The 17,499-nt window shown below is 42.9% G+C and overlaps 1 protein-coding gene and 1 pseudogene across 1 annotated transcript; one reads left to right on the forward strand and one right to left on the reverse strand.

Moving 5' to 3' along the window:
• The first annotated feature begins 313 nt into the window (after window positions 1–313).
• LOC109786291 (uncharacterized) lies at window positions 314–2,118 on the forward strand (annotated as a pseudogene).
• Window positions 2,119–4,366: 2,248 nt separating this feature from the next.
• On the reverse strand, window positions 4,367–4,982 carry LOC120964819 (uncharacterized). Its single transcript, XM_073499168.1, has 2 exons — window positions 4,962–4,982; window positions 4,367–4,786 (listed from the first exon to the last, which is right to left on the reverse strand). Exons 1-2 carry the CDS (start codon window positions 4,980–4,982, stop codon window positions 4,367–4,369), a joined length of 441 nt encoding a protein of 146 aa, XP_073355269.1.
• Between the last annotated feature and the right edge of the window lie 12,517 nt (window positions 4,983–17,499).

The following is a 17,499-nucleotide window of genomic DNA, read 5'->3' on the forward strand; positions in this document are numbered from 1 at the left end:
GCGGTGGCCGTGGAGACATTTGAGACGTAGTACTAGTAATCCTCTGCTACCTTCCTCTCATATCAAGTGTCACTTAAATGGAGTACTATATCATTTTTTTAGACGAAGTATTATATCATTGGTAGCAAATCAGATGATTGATTCTTACTTAACTCGGTACTTCAAGGGGAATTGGGATGTGTTAGCTGGCCCGTTTCGTGGGCCGTTTTTGTCAGCGGTGGGGAGCCATGGACCCGGGTTGTTGGTGAGCGGGAAGGTAGGTCTTTTCTGCTTGATGGTTCTCTTGCTTGACTAGTATAAATTCGTACCTGCAATGCAGGTTGATATTACGCGGTATATTAATTGCATGTAAATATTAGGTAGAATATTATTTGCATGCTGATTATGTGATTAGCATTGGAATTGACATTTGATATGATATTAACGGCACGCTAAACGTGTTAAGTGCTCGCCATTGAAGCAACCTGGGTTGTTGGATTGATCTGGTTTGATGGCCAAGATTTGTTGGATCTGTCTCGTTGGGTCTTTTTATATTGGTATCTCTACTCCTAATGTCTCAGTTGGTAGTCTCCGTTCCGGGTTTATTTTCGTCCCACCATTTTGGATTGATCTGGGTTTTTTTCGTCAGTTTTTTTCGTCCGGTGCACTCTGTTGGTTTTCCCCCTCGGCATCGCTCGATCCAACTCCTCCCTCTCCCTCGGTCTCGCCTCTCCTATCGCTCGCTCGGTCCTCTCTAGGGTTCACCGCCCGCCGCCGTCCCCCGCCGCCCTGCTCCGCTGTTGCCCCTCCCTCTCCATCTCTTCCCCTCGCGGGCATCACCATGTTCCCCCGTCCAACAAGATCATCCATGCCGCAGACTGCGTCTCCCGCTGGTTCCCGCTCCCGCCCTTCTCCGACGACGCTGAATCTGTCCGCTTCGAGCCCTTCCCCTGCTACACCGTCGAGCGCATGACCGGCGCCAAGCCCCTCGTCCTTGCCCTCCCCTCCCCATCCTCCGGCTCCACGGAGGCCGCGGACGTGGCCGCAGTCCCGGACCTCTTATACGTGGCGGAGAAGGTGAGGGCGAGGACGCACGATGTGCCCAGGGAAGACGAGGAGGCAAAACTGAGTCTCATGGCAAGGGTGGGCAAGGTCCTGTTCCAACGGTTAGTCTTCTTCTATGCGTCCCACCATTTCCAGTTCTTGGATCTCTGCTTCGTATCACAACTCACATAGCATTGTGATTAACGCGCGCCACCACCCAGCTTTTGTGTTGGTGGATCGCCCGTCTCCCTGGACGCCGTCCGCGACCTCGCAGAGGCAGGGACAAAAGGGTCCAAGAGCCCAGTCCGTAAAACGTTCCATACGAATCTGCCCAGTGATTTCTTGGATGACATGGAGTGATTCGCTGTGGAGAGGATGGGGCTGGAGTTCGTTTCAACAAAAGAGCACTACCATGTCAAGGTTTATGCGTCTAACAATTTGATAATTATCCCCTGGTTGTTGCTTAGACGAGTGTGAATTGACTTTGCGGCCTGTAAATATCTTATAGGTGGTCGACAAGCAGGGAATGGTTTCCAAGATGTCTTGCAAATGCATTGTGCAAGAAGATGGGAAGCTTGCAATCGACAAGGTGTGCTTACCATGCTATCCTTTCCCGCACATTTGATCAGAACTCAGGGTCACAGTTAACTTTTAGCACTACCATGCATTGATTATATGGGTATCCATGCTAAATAGTACTACTAAATAGTGTGAAATATCAGGATTGTGCATGGTTTTATTCTTTTACGACTGACAATGGAGAACCCCGAGACTGTAGAAGGCATGTCGTTTGATTCATGCCAAGAAGCGTACAAACAGTATAAGCTATTCGCTTGGGAGAATGGTTTCGGAATTCATCTGGAAAGCCAAGATGAGGGCATGCACGTTACTAGTTGATGCACAAAATTGTGTGCTGGTGCTAGGTCAGTTACATAGCGTCAACCTTGAAATTGTAGTACAGAGGAACCAATTCGTATTTTATTACATGAACCCCACATGGATGTGCACCATCTCTTTACAAAAAACTCATCCTTTTTCTTATTATGCATTTCTGGCACCTTAACAATTTTTGCCAACAGAAACAAAGAAAAAACAATGGGGGGGGGGGCATCTCGAGATTGAAGCCTGTGAAATTTATACAAGCGCGATATACAAAAAGTTTGAAGATGAGTTCTACAAATGAAAGTCCTTGGCTGTGTGTAGATGCATCAGTGAAACTGAATGTGAAATTGAATATGAAGTTAAGTGTGCGCGTCCAGAATATTTTCAGGCATATGGGAATGTTGTGCGGACATTCTGTTGGTTCCAGACAATTGAAAGCAGTGCTACAGTCCAAATTTAGCCAATCCCCTCTTCTACGCCGGCGTCCTCCTCCGATCTGTTGCATCACAGTGGGACGAGTCATGGCGATGGTGACGGCGGCCGGCATGCTGTGGGGCTAGCTGGTGGGGGCGGCAGCACACGACGACCGCTCGTGTTGAGGCGCACGTCCAGTGCTTGCGACAGTCGTGGATGGTGGCGTACAAGACCCGCGGTTCGTGCCGATGTGCAAGATCAACATGACCGTCGCCGCCGCGAGATTCATTGTCAAGGTACATGTCTTCTCCTCTGAGTTTGGCTTCACGCTCTCCCAGTTTCTCTTCGAATTCGTGTGTTGATCTTTGAACCAGAAATTAAGTTTGTCTATTTCTGAATTCCTAATGTTATCTCTTGAGTTCATGTGTCACTCATGTATTGCAATGCAACATTTTATTTCTAAGTTCTGAACCTGAATTTTGTGCATATAGTTGCATTTTGTCTTGGCCTCAGGCTTCATCGTAAGAAGAAACAAATGAACTCTGCTATCTTCTACCACTTCATTTAGTAGATTGCATACTCTTCTTGCTAACATGAATGGTCGTACAATACAATATGCAGAATCACACAGGGGAGGAAGTACAAGAAGCTTTTCTGGATCTCGACGATTTCACCTCTGGTCTCAATTATCTTGTCTGCGGCCATGGTCTATGCCACGAAGGGGACAAGCACGGCGTGAAGATCATCCACGAGGTGCACGACGGCCTGAACCCGAGCTCCGTCAAGCTGATATAGCTCAACGGCACCTACACCGCTGAATTCGCCAAGATCACCATCATCTGCGCGGTTATTGTGCTCATGGTAAATCATCATCGTACACAATTCAGCACGTGTTTGTTTTCATGGCGAAATGCAGGTTGAACTGACCAAACAAGTTTGTGCATGTTGCCTGTTTCAGGAAGCCATTGTTGTTGGACAATCTTTCGCCACGGTTAGATGGTACAAGCTCGATGCTGAACACCGGCCATACAAGTCACACGCATCGATATGTCCTTCCTCTGCTTCATCAATGCGACTTTCATCAAAGAAAGGTGCCAACATGATCAAAGAAAGCAAACCTCGCATTGTCTAAAGTTCGATGTAAGTGCTCACATAGGTGTTGTTAATTCAGGATCATGGAATGGGTAAGGGCTGAAGTGGATACATCCAATGAGAAGGTCAGGGAAAGGGTGCAATCAGTTGTCTTTGACATGTCAAGTAAGCTCCTACAGGGAAGTTTGATAATTGCTAAACTTATATAAAAATCCAAAGACATCTCCAATTCAGTTATGATTCTGGTCTGCAGACGTGGTGAACATTGACACTTCAGGACTCGTGGGATTGGAAGAAATTCACAAGGATCTAGCATCCCTGGGCATACAGGTGAAGTGATTTACTAATGGGCATCATATTGTACTTTCGTCAAAAAAATTCTCCAAGTCAATGGAAAGAGTAGACCTACATATAATTTAGAATGGTTTCAGTTACTGCTTGCATATACTATATGAATGCCCTTTGTTCAGTTAGGATCAACTTTGTTAGTTCACGTGCTCTGTTGGAAACCAGCCCTAATGTGTATGCTAGAACAATACAACCAGTGCAAAAAGCACATCTCATATGTCAGGAACCACACACATGGTAGGGGATATTTTATGAAGGGTGGGAGCATGAGCACCTTGTGTGTGGGAGCACCTGATATTCTCCCATATTCTTAGATACGGAAGCTACAGCCTACATAAGCAAGCTATGTATTAATTATTCAATCAGAAAAATATCTTATGCATATTATGGGTCTTTCTCATGAAATCTTGTACATCCAACAGTTTCACAGGAACAAGTCAGTGGCAGTAAAAGTTGAAGCTCCTTAGTCAGGTTCGTTCAGGTGAGTACCTTTCCTGATACAAGAATTAGCACTGAGAATGTTTTTAGAGGTAAATTAGCACTGACATTTCTGTATATTTACAAGCAATGGGGCATACATTAGTTGGTTGTTTGACATTAATCGAGTTTAACGTATACTTATAGATTTCTCGTACACGTACACATATGTAGTCACCTGAACGAACATCCTGCGCGTGTTGTACGTGGCCGGTACGGCGGCCCTGACGGGGAGCGAGAACCGCCACTGGAACGCGGCGGTGAGCCCCTCGGTGAAGACCTGCGCGGAGAGCAGGAACGTGTGCGGGGCCGCGGCGGCGATCCCCGTGGTGTCCCCGGACCGGAGGCCGTCGAGGATGTAGAGCGCCGGGAGCGCGGCGCCAACGAGGAACCCGCCCACGATGTGCGCGGCGAGGAGGAGGCGCTCGGGGCCGAGGAAGATGGGCTCAGACGGGTTGGGCTTCCCGGGGCGCTGCAGGAAGGTGATCGTGGCCAGGAGGAGTAGGTAGGGGAGGAGCAGGCCGATCGATCGAACCGTAAGAAAAGAAATCTAAATTATGTTATATTTCTGCGGTTATTTTCAATTTCGATGGTGGAAACGATTTAAGGATAAGTTGGAGGAATGGCTCGAATATGTTTTATAAGCTTTAAAAATAGTGGGTGGTTTGAGGTAGTGCATCATTTGCCTTTTATCTGAACACTTGCAGCCAAAATTTTTATCGCACTGTGAGTTGTTTTGTGCACATGTTGCGTTCTGTGTAGATATGGATGAGAAACTTCCGTGCCTACAACATTATTTGTGTCTGACCCTGTCCGAGGATCCTGTGGCATGCTCTGATTTGTTTCAGAGTGTGGATGTTCCGATGCTGTGCATCGTGTGCTTCCGAGGCAGCAGAAGGTTGTACACATATCAACGTCTATGGGTGAAGATATCCTACCATATCTAGAACCTGTTTGATATGCAGATTAGTCACGCTTTTGCAGAGCAGTCCTCATAAGCTGCAAGATACATGCATGGTTCGTATGGTTCATTACTCATAACTAATCTATATGTCAAAACTTGGACAACTATTTAGCCCTTGAATTATCTTATAAATTGACAATGATGATGTTTTGATGCAGTCTGCAATTTTGGTTTTGTAGCAGCTGCGGTAGAACAGGATTTTATCCCATATCCAGAGAAGGTTCTTGAAATGAGGAAAGGCTTTATTGTGCTCGGCAAGGATGATGATTTTTGTGCATGAGCTAGGACTAGCAACAGCAGTTGGCGGAACCAGGATGGAAGTCATATTGCCTCCTTTTATTGAAGCTGCTATTTCAGTGAGTCCTAATTCCACTACTTCAGAGTTCAGACAACCAAAAGGCTTTAGCGCAATTATTTATGCTCTTCATGTTTGAAGGGTTTTGGATTGGATTATAGCGAGCTAATGTAGTACTAAGGGATATAGACAACAAGGTCCACCTAGACCATAAATCACATTGTTTGTGACATCAACACATCCAATTGTAACTGTAGTCCCTCATTTGTATGACGTTACAGCCAACATTTAACACCCACCGTTCGTAATATATACATGATATCCACTGACCAAATCCAGATATATGGAATCCCAGAATCAGTTCTGCAACTTGAGCAAGGTATGTGGTCATCTAACTTAATCCTTGCATACAGTAGAAGATCTATCCTACAAACATATATCATCTACTTTTCTGAATTTCACTGGCATCCCTTAGCTGTGTTTGTGGGTCGAAAACATGTGTATACTACACTTTGCGCAGGCAGCATCCCTAGAGAATATATTGCAGGGTGTTATGTACCTAATAAACATCTGATAAATAGAGGCATTTTCTTTCATCTCGATCCGAACACTCCTATTTGGTGTTGGTGCTCTTTCTAAGTAACTGTATGTTCAAGAATTGATCCAAATTTAAAGGATAAGAAAGTTTACATTTTCTTATAGGGCTCAGACCGAATAAAGTCTGATCAGGTTTGCTACTGTGTTGTTTGTAATATAAAAACAACCATAATTGTGGAGGAGTGAGTCATTCTCATGAGGATTTGTTTGCCTAATAGTAGAATTCCAATTGCTTTTGGATTTGTATGATGCAGCTTACATACTCCCATCACCCAGTAACATATCAATATCAGTTATTGCATCGTACCGGGTTTATATTATGCATCCCTACTGAAAGTTTCATTGTTAAATAGAAACAAAGATTACAATTATAGATGATAGATATATGTAATTGTGCGATGCATTCTCACTGCTTCCAGTAGATACTATCATTTCAGAGTTCACCTAAAATTTGCAATGTTCAAATTTTTGGGATCAAAATACAACTTTTTTTTAAATTTAAGCCAATATAAAGTGTGTGCAGGTTGACTTTTAAACATTTTTGCTTACAAGAAGCTTATCAGTTGTAATGTTTAGCACCTACATAACCTGATAGTCCTGTAGTGACTTGGGATTGGCGATTAAAGAAACATGGGTATCAAGCATATTAATGTGGGAAGTAGATATATAATATGTTATAAAGGAGAAGACAAGTAAATATTGAGTGTGAAAGATCAGTATGATTTTTTTACTATCATATGAATTATTGAATTTAATCTGGTATTCAACCCCTCAACATTATATTTAATACATGCTACTACACCATTACTTATCTCTACTATAAAAGGAGAATTTGACAAGTAATCAAGCAAGTCAGCACTATCGTCGATGGAAGTTGTCGTGCGGAGATGGAAGTTGACAAGTAATTTTCTCCATGAAGTTGATCTGATGCGAAGCTTGTGCCAGATAAAAGGTTAATTGAGTTCTCATCTCCAATATGTTTGCATTCTAACTATCCTTGTTGATTCAGTGGTTCCATGATGCTACATTTCGCTTGTTTTTCACCTCTTGATGCTACTATGGACAGAAGGCGTTTGCTAATTTGCACATTTTTTTCTTCTGATAAACTGTGCCAATATCACCTGTAATATAAAAGTTGATTGATACTTTTCATTTTATATTGATGTGCTCTCCAGCGAGAACAATTTTTTTGACTGGATGTGTTTAATTAGATATGCTCTTTTATTTGTGCGAAGTTGTTCAGACTTTTCTTTGATTCATTATTTTAGCTGCATCAAAAAGGAGTATGAGTAATGTTTGGTTCCATGCAGGACCAATGAAGGAAGAGAAGCAAATCACAACCCTTTAGTTCATGGTCTAGGAGCAGGAAGGTACACATCCATCTTTGTGATATTCTGATATGAATAAGCATAGTACTACGTACAGAATCTCTCAATTGTGTAGATAGGTCATCAAGTAATGGTTAGTAATTCATACTTCTGCTTCACCTTTCAGTTAATTATCCGCTTTCAAGTATTTGTTGCCGAAGTGAGCATCTAATTGCAGGAATTCTATGAGGTAACCATCTCAATCTTTTTGTCACAAGGCTCTTACGCGGTAGAGATTTTTGCTTGGTCATAAATGAATTAGTTCCATTCTTTGACAGTAAGAGAATGGAGCCAGATGGAGGAACATCAACATTGATGCCAAAAGTTCCATTCTCTTGTTGTAGTAGTGTATTAATTGGAAGAATATTTTGATGATGTTGATTGCTTTCTGTTCTCAACTTTTCATCATTTTAGATCACTTTCTGGATAGTTCAATACTATATTTTCGGGGTTAACTGTAACATTATGTGAATATATGTTTATTGTTATAAAATCAATGTTCATCAGCAATCAGCCTTCTAACTAAATAATATTTTTCGCAAGGACTTCTCTACACCGGTACGGTCTCTCACTGGTACACGATTTGAGGCATAGGAGGGAGGGGCACGTTGCGATGTCGTCTTCGGTCACGGCTATAGCTTATGAGAAGAATGGGATTTATGCTTGGCAGACTGCCCCGTGGTTAGCAAGTCATTATTGCCGCCTTCGCTTCCCAAGTTGCCTCGGCTTGCTGTTGGTGTGTGCTGCTTCTGCAGCCCCTGCCGGCCGCCTCTTAGGTTGGTTTTTGCTGCCACTACTGAAGTTTCCATTGCCTCGGCAAGGTGTCGTTGTCTTACTTGCAAGGCACACATTGCACCGCGGGCAACATCTTGCTATTCATGGCCACTCATGTCAAAGCTGGGTTCCAGTTTGACGACCTCTCTACCAAGTCTCCATGTTCTTATTTCCTGTACTTTTTCCATCTGCTGTTATATTCTCTTGCAAGTACGGCTTATCCAGTTTGATGTCATGTTGCTTTGGCAGTTGTGACATATGTGCAGGATAGATAATGTTTCATTGGTAGCGCACACAGTGCATCTAGAGAAAACAATTGCTTTCATCGGCAAACATGGATATATTCTTAAGTGGACATTTAGCTAGAATACATATGCATTTTCCATATACTTCAAAGTTTTATCTCTCAAGGGAGCTGCATTTTTTTTGAGAAAGGGAATAACACATATTGGTTGTTTTCATTGTATTAGCCACCTCTATTGTGCGTCTCAATCATTTAAATTTTGGGCATTGTACTATCATGCATCAGTTTTGCAATAAATTTGTAGAAGTTTTTGCCCCCAAGAATATAATGAGAAATATTTGCTGCAACTAAACTTTGTTGAGCATGTCTATTAACACTTTCCCCTTCTCCTATTAGATGTAATGATCTAGACCAAAACAACCCTCATGTATATTGATACTATACTAGAAGGCCACCGAAGAATTTTACAGAACAAGAGAAGATGGCGTGCACCATATCTTTAAGATGACTTCCCACACCATGTGGCACACACTTTTCGGTTTTACTTTAGTGCAATTGCCATGTATGTAAGGGATGCAATTAGGCTGAATATTGCAATTGTAGTTTTTTCTGAACTTTTTCAACATCCCAGCATTAGTAAAATACTCCCCCATTCCATAATGTAAGACGTTTTTGCAAGCTATATGTTTGTTATACATTATATTGCTAGAAATCAATAATTTACTCTTTTTGACTAATATTGTGTTTTAATAGTCCATTTCCTGTGTTTCAAAGGGCTGCAATAGTGAATAAAGCAAGAGCAACACCTTATTTGTCGCAACAAGAAATTCTATACATTTTGGAAAATTCTTAAATTCGTCCATATGAGCAACTTGTTAAACAATGTCGCCTGATGTGCCCTATAAGAATATGTTAGGCGCAATTGAAGTTATACCAGTAGAGCAGTTTCCCCCGTTGCAACGTATTGGCACTTAACTATATGTTTATATGTTTAGTTTTGCATATTAGATATCAGAACTCATGGCTCGATAATGCTTTGGAAATGCCGATTGACAAAGTCATTGATGTAACTATGATGGACTGGACTAAAAACCCATCGAGTTTTACGCAATCAGAGGAGATGCATACAAATAATTTTTTTTGTATATATGTTGCACATCGACAAGGCTCCTGGGGCAATGTCGTTGGAAGGGGCCAAAAATTCACCGACTTTGATACAACAAATGTTGGTATATGTATATGCAATCAATGCTCATGAGAAAGCTACTAGATAGTTGAAGCCTTCTTGAGAAGGCAACACACTCGAGATCGAGAGAGAGTGAGGGAGGGAGAGGGGGGAGAGATCGAGGGAGTGATGGAGGGAGAGGGAGGGAGGAAGGAGAGACAGATCTTGCAGGTATACACTGGTAGGTCAACCATGTTATCAAATATAAATTGGATTTGGTGGTAACTCACCAATGTGTTTGTAGTCAATCTATCAGATGTGTTGTAGAAATGTTCTTCGATAAATATGATTTTTAACTCTTGATATTTTATTATGGTTGTAAATTTATCCTTTTACATGTCATTCCAAGAAACATTTTAGTTGCGAGAAGTAAGAAATGTAGAATAAGAGAACATTTTAACGGTAAAAAAGAAGTCGCCAAAGTAGCCCGTAGCAACGCACGGGGATTCTATTAGTTATTACTAGCAGTACAGAACAGAAGCAACCATGGCTAAACCATTACAAGATATGAAATAAACACGTACGACTAAGATACTACGCTGACTTGTTCTTCAGTTCCCAACATTTGGTCTAGGCGGAGCGAGGCCGTTCGGAGTGAAGACGGGCAGCATAGGCAATGGAGATCCGATGCAAATTAAGAATGAAACGTTGATTGGTATATGACAATCTGCTTTTGTTTCTGCTCTACATTTTCAGAAACTCTGAACGAAGCTGGTGCACATTGGTTCTGGGTTGGTATATTTCCTTATGTAGCCTTTGTTCAGGTAAATCAGACAGAGATGGGGACTATCGGTGGCCTCTCTTTTTACCCATCAATGGTATTGTTAATGAGTCTAACAATGAACTGACTACATCTCCATCTTTTTACCTTTATTACCAGAGAGATTCTCGAAGGTATAAAATATTACGTCAGCACTTTAAGTCTCCCATTTTGGTTGCCGTGATTTGCAATTTGTGTGTGGGGGCAGTAGTAAGCTCTTGTGCAGTTACGTTGTTGCCAGGTGCTACATTCTCCTGTGATTGTTCAAGCGAAGGTTCTCAAAAACAGCATAGCCATTTATGTTGCTTCTATTAGGTGTGGCTGACAAAGACGGGGGGCGATTTGGGCACGCGAAAGTCCCTTAAAATCGAGACAAATCCTACGTTGGAACCATCTGGATGTTCTTCGCCAGCTTCGTCGCATCGAGCCTGTGTATATACTATTGGATCTTGAAGCCCCAAGTCATTTTCTGTTCCCATGATTATTTAGCAAATGCAGAAAACATTGTCGATTATATTATATGTATATTGTTGGGTAGTAGTTTTTCCCACTAGATCTGAATATTAGGAAGGATATATCTTGTAGCTGGTCAGATTCAGAATCATGTCGTGATTTCTTAAGGGCCTAATGATTGTTGTTGTTTTTTCCTTTCAAAAGTTAAAACTCCTAGCTGGTTATCGTAACTATCATAATTGTACAAGCAAGATTATCAGAATAACTAAGCAACTATTTCTTTAGATTAAGTACAGAGTTTAGGGTGGTTTTTTTTTGCAGATTTATAGTGCCTATTTTTTAGGAGATTTATAGTGCCTAATTTGAATCAACAAGGACAATGATATTGCAAGGCTTGAAATTTTAGACTCACTTTCTATGCCAAGCTGGAAAATTGACATGCCTTATGATTATATATGCAACCAGTAATTTTTTTTTGAAATGCCAGTGGCAACGCATCCGTTACATGTTTTAAGACCTTCGGCATGAAATTTTCATACTAACTACATATATTGTTTGTGCAGGATGGGTATGAGTTGAGGAACCGGTTTTTATTATACTTGCTAAAACATCGTGGGAATAAAGCTAAAGGCAACTTTCCTGATATTGTGAAAGAATTTCTTAAGCGCATCATCTAGGTATTGATAGTTTTGTAATAGATGTTTAGTTGGAACATCACTCAGTTTTTTACATGGACATGTCGTTAATCTTTCTTTTTGTTATCAATTTACATTGCAAAAATGGACTTCAATTATTCAATAATTGTGTTTCTATTATATTGTTTGTACATGTGAAATTTAACATGTAAGTCTTGCAAACTATTTCAAGAGCCCGTGGCAACGCACGGGCACTCTACTAGTAGATATATAGATATAAATGACACATGTTTTTGACAGCAGGGCGACGCACAAGGCCTTCCCCACTGGGCTCGCTCTTTAACGCAGTAGCCGCTCGGCTATTGTGTGAGCAGGATACAAGATCAGCTCACCTTTTTTTGTTATCCCAAGAAGTAAGAAGCAAAATATAAAATATGAACTTTCTTAAAACGTGAACAATTTTTAAAACATGAACATTTTGTGAAAAATGCAAACAATATTTAGAATTCTGAACTTTTGTAAAAGAACACAAAGAACTTTTCTAAAAAATACTATACTACATCATTCTTCCTCTTCGGGGAAATCCCAACGCCTATCACAAGTAGTAGATGCCCAGATCCCGCTATTGATCATTGGCCGAAATAGTTCCGGGTAATGACTTCACTTTACCGAACCTATGGGGTCACATGTTTAAGGGTCATCAATCTGTAGAGTACTTGGAGTGTTAGGAGCTTATGAGAATTGCATCGAAAAGTTTTGTAATAAAAGAAAATGTTTGAGATAGAGAACCAGAAAGATTTAGGAGAAAACCAGAAGAGTACCGGAAAAGTTCCGGGTTACCCTACAAACCCTCTAGAAGACTGTGGAATGTTCCGGAACCTCCCAGAATATTCTAGAGGGAGCCACGGGGGCTGCCACTTTGCATGGGCCAAGTGAGCGCAAGCTACCAAGTGGCAGCTAGGGTTGAGGGGGCCACTCCTTTGGGCGTCGACCCCTCCCCAAGTCGCCCACCCCCTTGCTACTATATATAGAAGGAAGGGGGCAACATCCAAAACACAACTCCGTGTGGCCGTGGCTACACCCCTCCCCCTCCCCCCAGCAACTCCACTGTAACGCCGCAAGGCTGCTCCTCCGCTTTAGTGCTCCAGCTCCGTACGTGGTCTACATGAATGGTCTACACCAATACATCTTATGTTGCACTCTTGTTGGTAAAGATCCAATCCAATTACATATGCATCTTCATAGTGATCATGGGAGTTGATTCGGAGGACGGATTTTTTTCTACTACATTTCCCAAAACGTAGATGTACACTCCATACACCCCCTTACTCTATTGCCAGGATTGTATCCAGGACACCAACATTCTTGAGAGAAAGAGCAATCCCGGAAGTGATCCAGTGAAGTTTCCCCAGTTCTCTCATTACAAAATGCACATTCACAAAAATCTAGGTGCATATATTTTCTTTTCAAGAGGTTCCTGGTGTTGACTCTTTCATGTAGAAGTAGCCAAAAAAACATTTTATGTCTGGGCCAACTAGCACTTTTCCATGGCCATTTGAACAGGATATGAGCATCTACATAAAAATTTAGGCAATTATACATCTTGATGGAGGAACTACCCATTGATTTTTCCTTGTCAAATCCATTTGACCTATACTCGAGGATTACTATACTGCAAAACCAACGCATGAAGATCATTGTTTTTCTCTTGGCATATCCATTTATCTGACATAATTTAGTTGTGTTTTATTTTGTCAAGAAGCTAACATATATTTGTCCCATTTGCCCTGTAACTAGTTCTGATGAAAGCCTATCCTTCTCACGTATATGAATTTACAGACCAGATGCAAACCGAGCCTAGCTCAGATGGTTATGTTCTTCATGATGAAACTAGCTCACCAGGGTTCAAATCTTAAACTTGGCACTGGTGCTCTCATTTTTTGGATTTATTTTAGGTTTTCGGGAGATATTCGTTTAGTGGGAGGAGACGTTCCCGTCGACTATGGAGGCATCTATGGTGACTTCATCAATATCAAGATGTGATGTCGGCTCAGTATCTAGGAGGCGCTCATAGGGGTAGGGTGTGCATGTGTGCGTTTATATAGCGGTGAGTGCAGGTGTGTCTGTATGGGCGTCTGCATTTTTCTGATAAAGGGCGGACTTTAGTTGTTCAAAAGGGAGCATCGATAAGATATGTAACACAATGAGCATAGATCCAGCTGAAGGAAATATGCCCTAGAGGCAATAATCAAGTTATTATTTATTTCCTTATATCATGATAAATGTTTATTATTCATGCTAGAATTGTATTAACCGGAAACTTAGTACATGTGTGAATACATAGACAAACAGAGTGTCACTAGTATGCCTCTACTTGACTAGCTCGTTGATCAAAGATGGTTAAGTTTCCTAGCCATTGACATGAGTTGTCATTTGATGAACGGGATCACATCATTAGAGAATGATGTGATTGACATGACCCATCCATTAGCTTAGCACTATGATCGTTTGGTTTGTTGCTATTGCTTTCTTCATGACTTATACATGTTCCTCTGACTATGAGATTATGCAACTCCCGAATACCGGAGGAACACCTTCTGTTCTATCAAACGTCACAACGTAACTGGGTGATTATAAAGATGCTCTACAGGTGTCTCCGATGGTGTTTGTTGGGTTGGCATAGATCGAGATTAGGATTTGTCACTCCGTGTTTCGGAGAGGTATCTCTGGGCCCTCTCGGTAATGCACATCACTATAAGCCTTGCAAGCAATGTGACTAATGGGTTAGTTGTGGGATGATGCATTATGGAACGAGTAAAGAGACTTGCCGGTAACGAGATTGAACTAGGTATGGTGATACCGACGATCGAATCTCGGGCAAGTAACATACCGATAACAAAGGGAACAACATATGTTGTTATGCGGTTTAACCGATAAAGATCTTCGTAGAATATGTAGGAGCTAATATGAGCATCCAGGTTCCACTATTGGTTATTGACCGGAGATGTGTCTCGGTCATGTCTACATAGTTCTCGAACCCGTAGGGTCCGCACGCTTAACGTTCGATGACAATTTGTATTATGAGTTATGTGATTTGATGACCGAAGTTTGTTCGGAGTCCCGGATGAGATCAGGGACATGACGAGGAGTCTCGAAATGGTCGAGAGGTAAAGATCGATATATTGTAAGGCTATATTCGGACATCGGAAAGGTTCCGAGTGATTCGGGTATTTTTCGGAGTACCGGTGAGTTACGGGAATTCGCCGGGAGAAGTATTGGGCCTTATTGGGCCATACGGGAATAGAGGAGGCAGGCCAAAGGGAAGGAGGCGCGCCCCCCCATGGGTCCTAATTGTACTAGGGGAAAGGGGGCGGTGCCCCCCCTTGCCCTTTCCTACTCCCTCTCTCTTTCCCTCTTTCTTCTCTCCTACTCCGGAAAGGAAAAGGGGAATCCTACTAGGACTTGGGAGTCCTAGTAGGACTCCCCACACTTGGCGCGCCCCCTCTAGGGCCGGCCTCCTCCTCCTTCCTCCTTTATATACGTGGGTAGGGGACACCCCAAAGACACAAGTTGACAGTTGAAAGATCGTGGATGTCGCCTAGAGGGGTGGGGGGTGAATAGGCGCTTTAAAATAATTACGGTTTAGGCTTGAACAAATGCGGAATAAACCTAGCGGTTAATTTGACAAGCACAAAACCTACAACAACTAGGCTCACCTATGTGCACCAACAACTTATGCTAAGCAAGATAAACAACTAAGTGATAGCAAGATATATGACAAGAAACAATATGGCTATCACAAAGTAAAGTGCATAAGTAAAGGGTTCGGGTAAGAGATAACCGAGGCACGCAGAGACGACGATGTATCCCGAAGTTCACACCCTTGCGGATGCTAATCTCCATTTGGAGCGGTGTGGAGGCACAATGCTCCCCAAGAAGCCACTAGGGCCACCGTAATCTCCTCACGCCCTCGCACAATGCAAGATGCCGTGATTCCACTAAGGGACCCTTGAGGGCGGTCACCGAACCCGTACAAATGGCAACCCTTGGGGGCGGTCACCGAACCCGTACACTTTGGCAACCCTTGGGGGCGGTCACCGGTACCCGTCAAATTGCTCGGGGCGATCTCCACAACCTAATTGGAGACCCCGACGCTTGCCCGGAGCTTTACACCACAATGATTGAGCTCCGAACACCACCAACCGTCTAGGGCGCCCAAGCACCCAAGAGGAACAAGCTCAAGGGTACCAAGCACCCAAGAGTAATAAGCTTCTCAACTTGTAACTTCCACGTATCACCGTGGAGAACTCAAACCGATGCACCAAATGCAATGGCAAGGGCACACGGAGTGCCCAAGTCCTTCTCTCTCAAATCCCACCGAAGCAACTAATGCTAGGGAGGAAACTGAGAGGAAGAACAAGAAGGAGAACACCAAGAACTCCAAGATCTAGATCCAAGGGGTTCCCCTCACATAGAGGAGAAAGTGATTGGTGGAAATGTGGATCTAGATCTCCACTCTCTTTTCCCTCAAAAACTAGCAAGAATCCATGGAGGGATTGAGAGTTAGCAAGCTCGAAGAAGGTCAACAATGGGGGAAGACCACGAGCTCAAGAGATAAGGTTCCTTGGGGAAGAAGACCCCTTTTATAGGAGGGGAAAAATCCAACCGTTATGTGCTCAGCCCGCACACGAGCGGTACTACCGCTCGGGTGGAAGAAGCAGGGAAACGAAGCAACAAAACATTAACCTTGGGTCGGTAGTACCGTTTATAAGCGGTACTACCACTCACCCCAGCGGTACTACCGCTCGACCGGAGCGGTACTACCGCTTATAGGCGGAACTACCATGCCTTACTGCCGCGCGACTACCGCTGAACCCGACACGAAAAAGAGCAGACCCAAAATCGAGGCAGTAGTAGAGCGGTACTGGAGCGGTACTACCGCTTGACGCTACAAGCAGTACTACCGCTGCCACCGCGGTACTACCGTAGGGAAGAAAAACAGAACTGCCATAACTTCTTCAAATGAACTCCGAATTGAGCAAACTCAAGCTTGTTGGATACAAGACGAAGAGTAGCATCAAAACAAATAGAGGAGTGAAACCTCCAACCGAGAAGAACCGGCATAACCTCCAACATCGAAAACATCATAGAAGAAGCAAGTGAACTCTGTTTTCGATGAACTCGAGCTTGTCATCAAGATGACCATAAGCTCCAAAACTCTCAAAGAGAAGAACCAAACAAGAACCAATCAAGATGAAGCAAGGATGCAATGGTTTGAGCTCTCTACGAACGATACGATCAAGCTACTCATCGAGAGCCCCCCTTGATAGTACGGCAATCGATCCTATAACCCGGTCTCCCACAACTACCATGAGACCGGTAAAATAGAAAACCTATCAAGGGCAAACCTTTGCCTTGCGCATAGTCCACTTGAGCTGGATGATGACGATCTTGACGCCCTCAAGTTGGACCACCTTTCTTGATTGCGTTGGCTCGATGAAGACTAGTTGATTTCTCCCCCATACTCCACTATGGGTGAGCCACCCTTCCACACATCTTCACAAGTCCATTGTCACCACAATGGATGGCAAGCTTCAAGCATTTGATCTCTTCGTGATGCTTTACTTGAACTTGCCCGCTTCACTTGAACTTGCACACCGCAACCTAACCCCACAAAGAACTCTCACGAAGACCATGGGTTAGTACACAAAGCTTAATTGACAATGCTTACCATACCATGGGATCGCTTGATCCCTCGGTACATCTTGTGCGCTTTGTGTGTTGATCAACTTGATTCACTCTTGACTTAGTCTTGATCAACCTTGACTCTTTCCAACTCTCTTCATTTGGATGATGTCTTGAAGGTAAACATGAATGATCACACAATCTTATTCTTCAAGACATGCTTGCAATAAGCTCAACTCTCACATGACCAATCTTTGGATAATT

The sequence above is a fragment of the Aegilops tauschii genome, chromosome 5 (genome assembly GCF_002575655.3).
Source record: "Aegilops tauschii subsp. strangulata cultivar AL8/78 chromosome 5, Aet v6.0, whole genome shotgun sequence".
NCBI lineage: Eukaryota > Viridiplantae > Streptophyta > Magnoliopsida > Poales > Poaceae > Aegilops > Aegilops tauschii.

Bases quoted from the DNA above. Each gene is read 5' to 3' on its own strand.
- LOC120964819 (XM_073499168.1), bottom strand. From the start codon at position 4,982: ATGTGCACAAAACAACTCACA. The intron at 4,787-4,961 runs GTGCGATAAAAA...AACATAATTTAG, and splicing joins TGTGCACAAAACAACTCACA to ATTTCTTTTCTTACGGTTCG.